Genomic DNA, 13,362 nt, shown 5'->3' with positions numbered 1-13,362 from the left:
ATAACAAGCAAAAATATCATTAGCTTGCTGTCGGAATTCATATTTTAAGGCCATTGAAAGTTCGATCAGTTGAAAAACTCTCCGAAATATAATATTTAAAATGAACTTTATTTTCATACTGGCACATTTACTGTTATATAGATACATTTTTTGGTATCTATCAATATCGCGTGACATATTACCGAATCAGTTCGAGCCAGAGTCCATCAATAGCAGCTATCAGTAAATCCTGTTTCACATCCAATTTAATGAGATAGTAATTAATTCGATCTAACTGATCCAGATGCTGTAGGGGAACCCATATGTTAACGCGGACATATTAGGATGGGCGACGTGTAGCGATGCGACAGTCGCGTTTGATTTTAACGTGATTGATTACTGAACGGATCCTTTTAACTTGTCGACAATCAACGGAAGATTTACACTTTTTATTTTTTATTGGATTGACAGTGTGCTACTAGACATTTTTATTTGTACATCGCGTATAGGATCATTGAGCAGACTTGGCTATGGCGTTCAATTCTGGGGTTGTACCAGCCAAAACAAGAGAAACATCATACAAATATTAAAAAAAAGGAACTGCGAGGAATTTTTGATGATTCATGGTATATTCGTAACGCCAATCTGTATAGGAGCCTGAAGGTAGGAAATCTCAGTAACGTTATCAAGGGCTACGTCCAAAGATATGAACCGAGGCTCCTCTAGCAGATCAATGTTGAGGTTCTGGAGCTCCTAGATAATGATGGCTTAGTTAGAAGATTAAAGAGAGTAAAATCATTTGACCCAATTCAGTAAAATTAAAAGTAAAGCTCAGTATACATTAAAGACAGTATTTCAAGCCACAAGTGTCACTCGTAGAGTAAGCATAGTCTATACGAATAAGCAGTGAACTCAAGTCACGAATATGTATTGTCTATAGCATTTTGTAAATTTGTTTTAATACCAGATCATATTTTCTATTTCATTTTATTCGAGTTAAAAAAAGATCCAGTGCTGTCTGACACATTTTTGAACTTATAACCGAATCAGCCTGCAAGTCGATAGTTTGTCAAATGCAAATTCTACAAAACATTAGTGATAAGAGGCTATAAACAGGCAAACGTTGTTTTGGTGCCTTTTAAATCACTACATAATATTTTTAATTACTCTTGCTGAAAATACCGACGCCACATAAATAGTCAGTCAGAAACAGATTACGATTCTAATCAATAAGTTCGACTATGAACGAGGTAATTAGGTCCCATTCTAATCAGTAAAATAAGTTAGAGAGGTAGGTATAACCACTATTAAATATTAAACTGTTGGGATTATTAAATTCTCTCTAATTAAAGAAAAACTGTATAATTTTTGTATAAGATTCGCCTAAAAGAAAATTAAAAGAACATTGATGAACATTGATAACCCTATTCAAGATTAAATTTATGAAATATATAAAAACAGTGAGTAGTTTTTTTCAATATAAACATAATCTAATACAATTATTTCAGAATGAACTGTTAGTTTGGAAAGTATTCATACAAAACTTAGAGATATGCTGCAATTTGAGGGGTATAAGTCATCAATTCAAACACTGTTAAGAAACATAGGATTCAGATAGGACACAGAGTAAAGATAACTCACGAAACGGTCTAATGCAACTTCCAGACATTTCTTTTAAAATAATACAATTTTTAAAAGTATATAATAAAGTTAGGGGAGACTTGTTATTTTAATTTTAGAAATAGACCTGGAAAAAAATATGCAGCAGATAAGAGGGCTGAATAAGATGGCCATAGTGTTCAGTCGAATTGTGAATGAAACTTTCTGGATGTAGAATTATGATTCAATGCTGACAATACCAAGAGTAAATAATTATTAAGGGATAACTTTAGAAAATCGTATTGTAGAGCGAGACATATTTATGTGCATCAATAAGTCTGTAATTCTTCAGTGATTCAGTGATTAAATCTAATTTTATCAAGAAAAATGTTCGCAGGCAGTAAAAGAAGAAAATACGCAGCAACGAAAGAAACAAGAACTAAACATAAAAAGGTAAATATGTTCCCTACTGAAAATTTTTCTCTAATGACATTACTTGGATGTACAATTAGTAATTAGCTGAATTAAGCTTCCAAGGAATACAACAGGTGGCTTAAAAAAGAATTAAATGTATATAATATATAATATAATAAAATAACTCTAATTTACAAATTGTTGTGGCTCTTTAATTAATTTGCATCTTAATAGGCTTTAGATGTACTATGTAAGTGTATGTAATGTGTTTGTAATGTTAAAATAAATAATATTGAATAATGTTTCATTATTTTATTTATATTATAATGTTATATTTCGAAGTTAAAATAAACTAATATGGGTAAAATGTTAACGTTAAGTGCATCAACATTGCATCGTTTTGACGTCATAATTTGAGATGGCGTGAATTCACTGCTACTTTGGATAAAATCTATTTACATACCTAAATCGGCACATTACTTTAAAAGCATTAGCATAAAATCGGCACATTACTTTCTAGGTTAAAAATGAGTCGAGTGAACTAGTCATGATTCAAACTAGTCAAACTAGCTGAAAGTAGTCTATTGAAATAGTCATTGATAAAAAATAGTCGGACCAAAAATAGCAACTAAAACAGACGAGAGTAAAAAGTAATTCATTACTAAACGTCCAATATATTCAGGTGTTATGCAGGCTGACCGCTGACCTACCGACGTCAAGAAACACTACTGTTGCAATATATGCTGACGATACGTTATATGATACCAAACGATATATATGTGGTGTTATCATCAGACGAGCATCAAATATCAGCCACCAGAAAACTCCAATTTCATCTAAATAAAGTCGAATTGTGGTTGAAAACTGTGAATGACATATCAAAGCAAATGAGACAAAATCTACCCATGTGACATTCACCTTTTGTAGAAGGATTTGTCCTCCGGTAAAAATGGATAATTATGAACTTTCACAAGCAGATAATGTTAAATATCTGAGAATGTATTTTGATCGACGCTTAACACGGAAAAAACCATATAGACGTATATAGTGACAGAACTAAACAAAAATAGGTTGGTCTTAGTCTATAGACTAAACCAAATGTATTGCCTGGCGTAAATTAAATTATCCTTAGATAACAAGATATTGCTGTATAAGTCAATACTTAGGCCCATTTGGATGGACCTATGGTATTGAACTGTGAGGTACTACTAGCAAATCTAACATAAGTATCCTTCAGAAATTCCAGAACAGTGTTGCGAGTCACCGTTGGTGCCCCATATTACGTCCACAAGAAATTAATTCAGCGCGATATCGCCATAGAACCCATAACGAGTGTGATTCGATGTGTTAGTGCAAAGTACTCTGGAACACTGTTAGTGCATCCTAATGCACTCACCAAACAGTTAAATGTAACCGAAGACATTGAAGTGCGTAGGCTCCAAAGAACACTATTAAATAAATTAATTAATAGACACATAGAGTGAGATATATAAATCTCTAGAAAGTTACAATAATATTTAGAATAAGAAATGAGTTAAGAATATTGTTGAAGTTCTAGGAGATTAATTTTAAAAAAATTAACGTCGATAGTCGTTTTCAGCCGATAGTTCCCAACGCTATGACGCAACGACTATTCCAATAACGTGACTGTTCTGTCAATCGCTCCCGCTCTACAGGATTAAAACGAATCTCATAAGTGAACATCCGCAGTGTGGTCCATCAAATTCTCCAATCCAAACGCGCACCTCTAGTTCCGAGCTGAACTCATATCAATCTACCAAATATTCCTTACGGTCACAATACAGGTCAACAACAGTATCAGTTTGAATTCATTCCGGACATATACAGAGAAAGTAAAAAAAAACATTTTTACGAGAAAAATGTTTCAATGGTAACAGTGAGAACGAATAAAAAAATTATGTCATTCCAACTCCGAACTTCACAAAAAGAAAACAAGCCGTAAACATCAAAGGGGTTCCTTCGCCGTTGTCCCCGGCCCTTCTCGATGACGCAGATGAACAGCGATAGAAAAAAACAGGAACAAACACGCGCAAAGAAAAACTGAATAAAAAGAAAATTTATTTAGCTCTTTAGAAGGGGTTGCATTATCAACAGGGCCGCCCCAACCTACCGCCCCGGGCACTCCTTGAGACAATATTCATCTTTATTTCTCACCCTCGCAACTCCCTGCCGCCAAGATGCATGAGTCCGTATTCTGGAACGGAGAAAGAAAGGGAAGACGGAGGGGGAGGCAAAGGGGAAAAAATCGCTTTAGCGCCCACTAACAAATTACCAGAGGCCAACGAGACGGAAGGACTTTTTGTTTTCAATTTTTTTCCTCCCTCTTTTTCCGGGATAGCGCGGCGGGCAGGGGGGGTGGATTTGTTTGTTTGTTTTCACGGCTCGTAAAGGGATACGTTACTGCATGCGAAAAAAGGCAACACGCCATCGGATTCTGTCGGATTGACAAAAAAGTTATTTTGGTTTTGCGCATATTGAGTTTCGGAAATCGGATGAGATTTGTCGATGTTATTATTTTTTGTTTTAAGATTCATCACCTATGGTATGGGTTTGGTTACGTGCAAGTTTGTCTTAAAATGTTAATTGAAAAGTTACTTTCCTACCATAGTAAAACACATTTCTTTGGCAACATTAGTTTTTTTTATTCAACATAACTCCCTTCAAGGGTGATACACTGATTATAGCGACCCTCCAACTTTTCGATACCATTTTTGTAGTACGATTTGTCCTTTCCTTCATAATAGGCCTCAGTTTCGGCGATCACCTCTTCATTAGACGAACATTTCTTCCCAGCGAGCGTTCTTTTGAGATCTGAGAATAGGAAATACTGGTGGCCAGATCTGGAGAACACGGTGGATGAGGAAGCAATTCGAAGCCCAATTCATGGATTTTTGCCATCGTTTTCACTAACTTGTGACACGATGCATTGTCTTGTTGAAGCAACACTTTCTTTTTCTTCAAATGCGGCCGTTTTTCGGCGATTTCGTCCTTCAAATGGTTCAATAATGCTATGGTATAGTCGCTCTTGATGGTCCTTTCTTTTTCAAGGTAGTCAATGAAAATTATTCCATGCGCGTCCCAAAATATAGATACCATAACCCTGCCAGACGATTGTTGCGTTTTACCACGCTTTCGAGCGGGTTCATCGTGTGTAGTCCAATCCGATGACTGTCGATTGGACTTCGGAGTGAAACGATGGAGCCATGTTTCATCCATTGTCACATATCGACGAAAGAACTCGAGTTTATTAGGCTTGATCATCTTCAAACACTGCTCCGAATCATCAACTCGTCGTTGTTTTTGGTCAAAAGTGAGCTCGCGCGGCACCCACTTTGCACGGAGCGTTCTCATACCCAAATATTCGTGAGTGATATGATGTACACGTTCAGTTGATATCTTTAAAGTGTCTGCTATTTCATTCAATTTCAATTTACGGTAATTCAAAATCATTTTGTTGATTTTTTAATGTTTTCGTCGTTAACAACCTCTATTGGGCGTCCACTGCGTTCACCGTCTTCGCTGCTCATTTCACCACGTCTAAACTTAGCATATTAATCCTTGATGGTTGATTTTCCTGGGGCAGTGTGCGGAAACTCGGCATCAAGCCAAGTTGTTGTTTCAACTGTATTGTTCCCTTCAGAAAGCAATATTTTATCAACACGCGAAATTCCTTTTTATCGATTTCTTTTTGGATCCGACAGCTGTCAAATTTATACACCCATCTTTTGAGGGTTTGGGCTAACTAAAAAACATTTTAATCTCTAATTAATTTAATTCTAGTAGCGCCATCTATGTGTCAGGCCGGGTAATTTTCAATTGTGTTTTCAACTGTTACCCGCTAAACAAGTCAGTGTGGTTTAGTTTGTTTCAATCTTCTGATTTCTGCGTGTTGTACAGTAGCTGTATTGCTTCCACGTTGCTGTAATTTAGTAACCCTATTTAAAATTTTAAGACAATATCTTGGATCACTTCGAGTATCCATTTTATTTCGAGGTCATCGCGCAACTCTTCGTTCATTACGTACCGATAAGCATTGGTAATACTTGTTGGTTTGATGTTTGAATGCAACCCCATAGGTCTAAATTGGCTTTATGACTGACTGATAAACCAATCTCTTTGTTTTTGGTCAAGTTGAGAGTATCTTCCGAGTAGCCAGTACATTTGTTTGACTTTGAGTCTAAACTGCTCTGTTTCCAATTTAACCTACCATATTTAGTTAATACAGCTTGAAAATCGGGCATCCGTCAACTGATATAATTAGTAAGTTTAAGTCCAGTCAGTAGTAATACTCTAGGTTGTCCATTTGTAGGTCTTATTGACTTGAGATCTTAGACAGAGATACATCTTTTGATATGACAACTGACAATTGTGTGCACTGTTTGTTTTGTTGTTGGAATAACCAGCAGCATAGAGTCCTGTAAAACTTCAGCCGAAATGGGTTTAATTGTTGAGAATACCCCTTCATGCGAGACCAATTGTGAATATTGCGGGGCAGTATTTTATTTCTTCAAATGTCTTTTTCAACAACTGCTGTTACTCTGTGCACTTGGCCGATTCTGCGCAGGTGATTTCGAAATCTAAACTGGAAATTTGGTATTTCTATAAATAGTTGAAAATACACTTTAACAACAGTTTTTCAATTAATTTTGATATCGCAGATAGCAGCGAAGTAGACCTGCAAGATACAACTTATTCTGCCGGTTTGCTCAATTTTTAAAGCATTGTACAAGAAAAATCCTGCCCTAAATACAGAAAAAAAATATAATTTTTTATTATCAGTTTTACATATATTATTTCTTTTTTCCGGGATAGGGCGGCGGATCATAGAGTGGATTTGTTTGTTACCATGCCTCATAAAAGAATACGTTACTGCATACGAAAAAAGCAACACTCCATCGGATTCTGTCGGACTGACAAAAAAGTTATTTTGGTTTTGCGTATATTGAGTTTCGGAAATGAGATTTGTTGATGTTATTATTTTTTGTTTTAAAATTCGTCACCTGTCGTATTTAGATTTGGTTATATGCCAGTTGTACTTGATATTATTTGTTGTTCTTAAGAGAGAATCATTCAATTCATTTTGTACTTATAATACCCTTCCTAAATACAGAAAAAATAACTTTTTTAATTATTAGTTTTGTCTAGATTTCTTTTTCTAGATTCAAATAAGACTGCTGTGTGTAAATGTCATCAATACATACTGATTAACACTGAATAGCACTAAGCAGAAAAGTCTATTTTATGTAATGAAATATCAAAATAATTCCACATCAAGGTTAGGTTGTTTATATTGATATCGATATTTTCATAAATATATATTTCTGATCGATATACATACACGATACATGAAACAACACAGTTTTAACAACACTGAAGTCACAGAAGGATTATCATCATTTTCACTGGAGTGGATGATCAAATAAAATCAGACCAGCTCCAGATAAGAACCTGAAATCCAACTTCAAATATTACATGAGACAGAAACTGTGTAAAGTTATCATGAAAGATCACAATAAATTGCAATTGATTGTATTTAGAACGAGTTTTAAGGAAAAATGGTATCTCAATAAACATCTGAAAGGCACTTTCCACAATCTTCCAATCTTCTTTTTTTGTGGCTTGGAATCGGGAAGGGGAATTCTGTTACGGATATCTGGTCGGGAAGACCCGCCGGAATAAGCGAGTTGGACTGGTTATGTGGAGACTGCCTCTGGGCTTACCACCGAATAAGGCCAGGAAGAGCCGATTGGCCTAAAATATCGGCAGGCTCGGTAATACATCTATTGTCCGAGAGACTAAGAGTGGAGAAAGATCTCGAGTAGAGCTCGGATATAAAATCGTAAACTTGGGGGACTTCTGTTTCTCTATGAATTTGATTGTTCCTGACGAACCAGGGGGCATTGATTATTCTCCTGAGAATTTTGTTTTGAAAGACTTGAAGACGTTCCACCTGGCTAGGTGAGACGTATTTTAGATAGACACTGGAGCCGTATAGAACGACTGATCGAACCAGCATCTTGTACAGGAGATATTTTATTGAGAGAGGAAGCCTGCTGGCCCGGTTGATAAGCGGGAACAGCAAATTAACAATACCTTGACCTTTATGGAGGGACCTTTGAATTGGATCGAAGATAAGACCGAGATAGGTGGCTTCTTTTGAGCATGGGATTTCGGCGTTCTCGATTTTAAGACGCGAAATGCTCGGTGCGAAACGCTTCATGTTGAAGAAGATGGCCTGGGTTTTCTGTGGGTTGACTTGCAACCTCCAGAAATATGAGCACTGGATCTTCACCTGGAACGATCGTCCTGACAGAAATGATATTATAAGAGCTGTTAAGTCATCAGGTAGACCTAATCGGAATCATTTCGCCACTAAGCCTTCGTGCCAAACCTTGTCAAAGGCTGTGGTTAGGTCCAAAAAGACCGCTCCAAGTCTTTCACGGCGGTTAAAAGCACAGTTGATTTTTGCGGCCAACCGATGGGCCTGATGAACCCGAATTGCTCATCTGGAATGATATTATTTGTCTTCGTAAAATCATTAAGAGCCTAAAGAATCGCTCTTTCAGCAAGTTTGGAAATGGAACTTAGTAGGCTGATAGGTCTGTAGTCAGAAGGTGATGAATTAGCTCCTTTTTTGGGGATAACTGCGATGAAAGCGTGTTTCCATGTGGATGGAAAGTGTTGCAGCAGTTCGGCGAGCTACTTGTAGGGAAGATTTTTGAGTTGAGCTATCGAAATATTATCGAAACCCGGGGCCTTCTTGTTCCGAATCTTGCAGAACATTTGCGTGAGTATTTTAGGAGTGACCAGATGGTTTAAAAGATAACTCGAAGGCACTTGAGAACAAATGGAATTGGCCGTCCCAATGATTTCGTTATTCTCAGCAGCGTTTATATTTGTAACAGGAGGGAGGTGTTCCATTTGGGCCTCATAGATTTTTTCGTGGTCGATGACAGCGAAAGTTCCTGTCTCCGCTGAGCCATTTTCTTCAGATACTATCACTTATGGCTGTCATTTATTCAACAAAAATAAGATAATTTTTGACTAAAATGGGTAATTGCTAATAAGTAAGCTAGGAAAATAATTTATTAAGAAACTTAGCAAAGTATAAAATCTTGACGTGCATGAATGTACACCATTTTCCGTAAAACAACTTTAAATTTACAAAAAGGATCACTCAGAATGACTACACAGTCCTTGAAAATATCGGCACCGAATTGGCACCGATTCAAAAAACGGGAAGAAGCACAAGAGAGTCCTTCTCCGAATAGCTCTCGATAATTTCCTGGATGGTTTTTAACCTGAATCGATTTTTAAAAGAGGGTCCACTCGACGCCCTTTTCACCACATCTATCTACAGGGAAGGGGGAGGAGCACTGATAACTGGCGTCTAGTCATTCCACCATCATAATTAATTGCCCCGTTGCGAAATTGCATTCGTTTTAAACCATTTCCACGTCGGATACGTATCATTTGTTTTATATAACGTCAGGTCTCGGTGCAATTTCAATTCGGTTTTAATCAATAACGTAAATAATGTAATGTATTGATTCGGTTCGCTTAAATAAGACAATTATAAAGCCCTTTTCCATAAATAACCGGCTTAATTTGAAATATGGGCCTCCCGCTTACTCGGGGCGCGTACGCCATTTTATAGTAAACGAGTTTATTGATTTGTTGTCATTTTCGATATTTGTTTTTATTAGAATTAGGATTAGGAGAAAATTAGACTCGAATAGCGATTCGCCGTTACGGCAACAAAAGACAATGAAATAAGAAACAAAATAAAATAATTAGGTTACATACTACTGTGATTAAAAAATAGTAAGACGTGATGTTTGCGTGAACAATATTTTAGAATATTTTTCCTAGAGAAATTTAAACCATGGACCAAGGTTATAAGTTTCTCGTACCCATCCTATTTGCCTGAATTAGCTCCATCGGATTTCCTGATATTCCCCAAACTTTGTTTGTGGATTAACGATATTAATACCGAGGTGAAGAAAGACATAAGAACCCATTCCAAACATGTCACTCCGCAACGATTTCGAAGAGTAAAAGAGAAAAATATTAGGTGCAGTATGTTTTTGATAATTTTTTCAGTTTTAACATGTATGTATTAGTACCATATATTTAAATATTTTCCATTGTTTTCTATAACTATTTGCATCTTTTCATGTTATCGTGGGCGTGCTTCACATTTCTTTAGCATGTTAAAACTATCAATCTAACAAATGTTTAAGAAGTGTATTAAACTTGCCATTCACTCAAGAGCACGACTCTGTGGCAGTTCCTTGCTACTGCTGGACTTTTTGCAACAATATGTCGTTCAACTTGGCTACTTGACGTCAGTATTCATTAGCAGTAACAGTTTCACTCTTCACACATTTAACTACTTCTAATAACACTACACCTGGTAATTCAACCAGATCCCCAGCTAGATTTTTTGCCCATAAATATTCCACTTCAGTGCGAGTGTATATAGGCTGACTTTGGAGCTGGAATTTTTTTCTTCCTCGAGCGGTTATGCCCCCCAGCCATTCTTTGTTATTGACACTAAAACCATCCATTTCAAATTGTTCAAACCAAAAGCCACATAAGATACCATAAATGCAGCACATCATCATACCTTTTTAAGTTTTCTGTTATGGGCTTCGGTATTAGATTTCTTCAAATTAAACAATAAAACTAATTCCATAAAATTCCATAACTAGATTTTTGTATACACTGAATAACTCATTAATACTAAATGAAAACTGTATTATTAATAATTATATACAACAGACATGTTAAAACCTTCGAATTTAACAGTTTAGTTCAGTTGTTCACATGGATATTTGCCATTTCTACCAACAGGTGTCGCTGCTCAAAATACATGCAAACACTTAATATTAGGGTACCGTGAAATATAATGATAAATAATTTTTTATATCGGAATTGACCCTAATTAATTATTTAATTAATAATTAATTTAACTTTGGCATATTTCGCTTTTTGTAATACAAAAAGTTATGTTCAAGGAAAAAAAAATAGTTGTTAATCAAAATATGACTTTTTTATTAACGGCTAGACTTACACTATTATCATTCTCGCCACCTCATATGCATGGAGGATTAATGTGAGATAGATAAAGTAAATCTGGGAAAGCGGTTATTTGCCATTTGCGTGTATATATATATATATATATATATATATATATATATATATATATATATATATACATATATATATATATATATATATATATATATATATATATAGTTTATTCAAAGTTTTTTTTTGTACATACGTCATCAAAATGTTTTCTGTATTGCCTGCCAAAATTTGTAAATTCCTTTCAGAATCAGACAATATTCTCCTTCTCATTTTATTCTAGTTAAAAAGAGACACAATGCTGTCTGATTAGTTCAAACGCGTACGCGATGAGCCTGTCAAAGTCGTCCGGTTGTCAAACGTATGCAAAAATTCTAGAAAGCAATAGTGATAGCCCATAAACTATTGTTATTGTATAATTAATTGTAGTTTTTAGATGTACTATAATGTTCAAATATATTATATTTGAGAACAGTACATTTTGTTTAATTATTTTATTTAGATTAAAATTTTGTTGTATATCAAAGACAAACTGAACTAAAGCTCTGAGTTGATGCGTCAACATTGCGACGTTTTTATGTCACAAACTGAGATGACGTATGTATAAAATAACTTTGAATAAACTATGTATAGACTATATATATGACATAATATATGCACTATATATGTCCAAATTTATTAATGAACGGACAGACTTTTGGACATGAAATTAGTTAGTTTACATTACAGTTTACACATTACACCCACCACATTCAATTAGTGATGAAAACGCTATTATATACAATTAAGCTGCGATAAATATCTAGTTGCATATATATAGTTGATATCTAGAAGTTCCCTCAGTTACAGTATCTTATGGTTTTCTTGGAATAAAAACATTTTAGATATGATCAACAAAACTCAAATTTGGAAATGTTAAAAAAATAATAATTGCCTTACTGTATTGCATACTAAAAATTTAGATTTTGTTTTCATATTACTTAATATTAACAAGATGTCATATTTAACAAAACCAATTAGAAAAAAATACTTACAATGCCGTGATTTTCATTAGACGTGGTCTACTGGCGCCCTCTGTACGTCTCCGGACGGTACCGTGACGTAGCACTGTAGAGGTCTGCTGGGCATGTAGACGGAGGACTCATCCTGGTCCACCCTTCTGCCCGGCAGATAGTAAACCAGACACGTGACTCCGATGAGAAACAGGAAGAATATAAACACGATGTCGAACATGATAAGAGAGTTCCAAGTTAAAAGACGCATTACAGGACGAGGAGGAGGGTTTGCTGTCGCAGTACCAACTGGAGCATCACTAACAGGCTGCTGCAGAACAGGCGGTTAAAACGTTATGCGATCTCGGACGAAGTCGAAGGATGGGTGACAGCTGCTGTTATTGGTCGTAATTAACACGGAATTAGTATAGTATAATACTGAAAATCTCAACAATTATTTGACTTTGATAGTACATTGATATCTAATCACAAAAATTATATTTGTTAACATACGGTGTGTGAACTAATTTTAAAGGTTTTATAATTCTTAAACAATTTGACATGTATTTTCATATTGTGTATTTTGATATATAGGTTTAAACAGCAACATTTTCAGTACTTTCCCATTAACAGTTATATTATTGTGCTGATAGATTTTCCTGTACATGATATATTAAATAGCGTTTTTTATGTGTTTTGAAAATGCTTCATGCAAATGTTAACCATAGAGTATATATAGAGGTTTTACTTAAATAGGCAAAACCGAGGGAATGTTTTGTGTGGTTCAACTAATGCTGACCCTGAGACAACATTTTTGATAGGTTCATTTGAATTTCTCTACAAAGGCATTTGGTTGGCTATGTTATGCCCCCCATCCATTCTTTGTTATTGACACTAAAACCATCCATTTCAAATTGTTGAAACCAAACGCCACATAAGATACCATAAATGCAGCACATCATCATACCTTTTTAAGTTTTCTGTTATGGGCTTCGGTATTAGATTTCTTCAAATTAAACAATAAAACTAATTCCATAAAATTCCATAACTAAATTTTTGTATACACTGAATAACTCATTAATACTAAATGAAAACTGCATAAGTATGGTGTATCCAGTCAATGTGCGGAAATAAAAAAAACCCAAGTTAGATTGATTAAGGATGTATGTTTGATTTAGCATTGCTTTTGCCTGGTACGTATACAATTATTTATATAGATCATTCGTATTTATATATAATATATATAGAAGAAATCATGAGAATA

The 13,362-nt window shown here is 35.2% G+C and overlaps 1 protein-coding gene across 3 annotated transcripts in view; it reads right to left on the bottom strand.

Annotated features, from left to right (window-relative positions):
- The window catches only part of LOC143192873 (tyrosine-protein phosphatase non-receptor type 13), a 218,237-nt gene that overhangs the window by 83,623 nt on the left and 121,252 nt on the right, over window positions 1-13,362 (bottom strand). The window contains exon 1 of one of the 3 annotated variants that reach the window (XM_076398640.1): window positions 12,141-12,256. The exons of the other annotated variants lie outside the window; for them this stretch is intronic. Coding sequence (XP_076254755.1) covers window positions 12,141-12,157 — 17 coding nt within the window. The 5' untranslated portion in view covers window positions 12,158-12,256. Of the gene's footprint in view, window positions 1-12,140; window positions 12,257-13,362 lie in introns of those variants that run through there. 3 annotated transcript variants of the gene reach the window in all.

The sequence above is a fragment of the Rhynchophorus ferrugineus genome, unplaced genomic scaffold (assembly GCF_030347505.1).
Source record: "Rhynchophorus ferrugineus isolate W39M unplaced genomic scaffold, kcgeb_rfMv2 rfM1, whole genome shotgun sequence".
Lineage (NCBI taxonomy): Eukaryota > Metazoa > Arthropoda > Insecta > Coleoptera > Curculionidae > Rhynchophorus > Rhynchophorus ferrugineus.
This window is presented reverse-complemented; position numbering and strand designations above follow the sequence as displayed.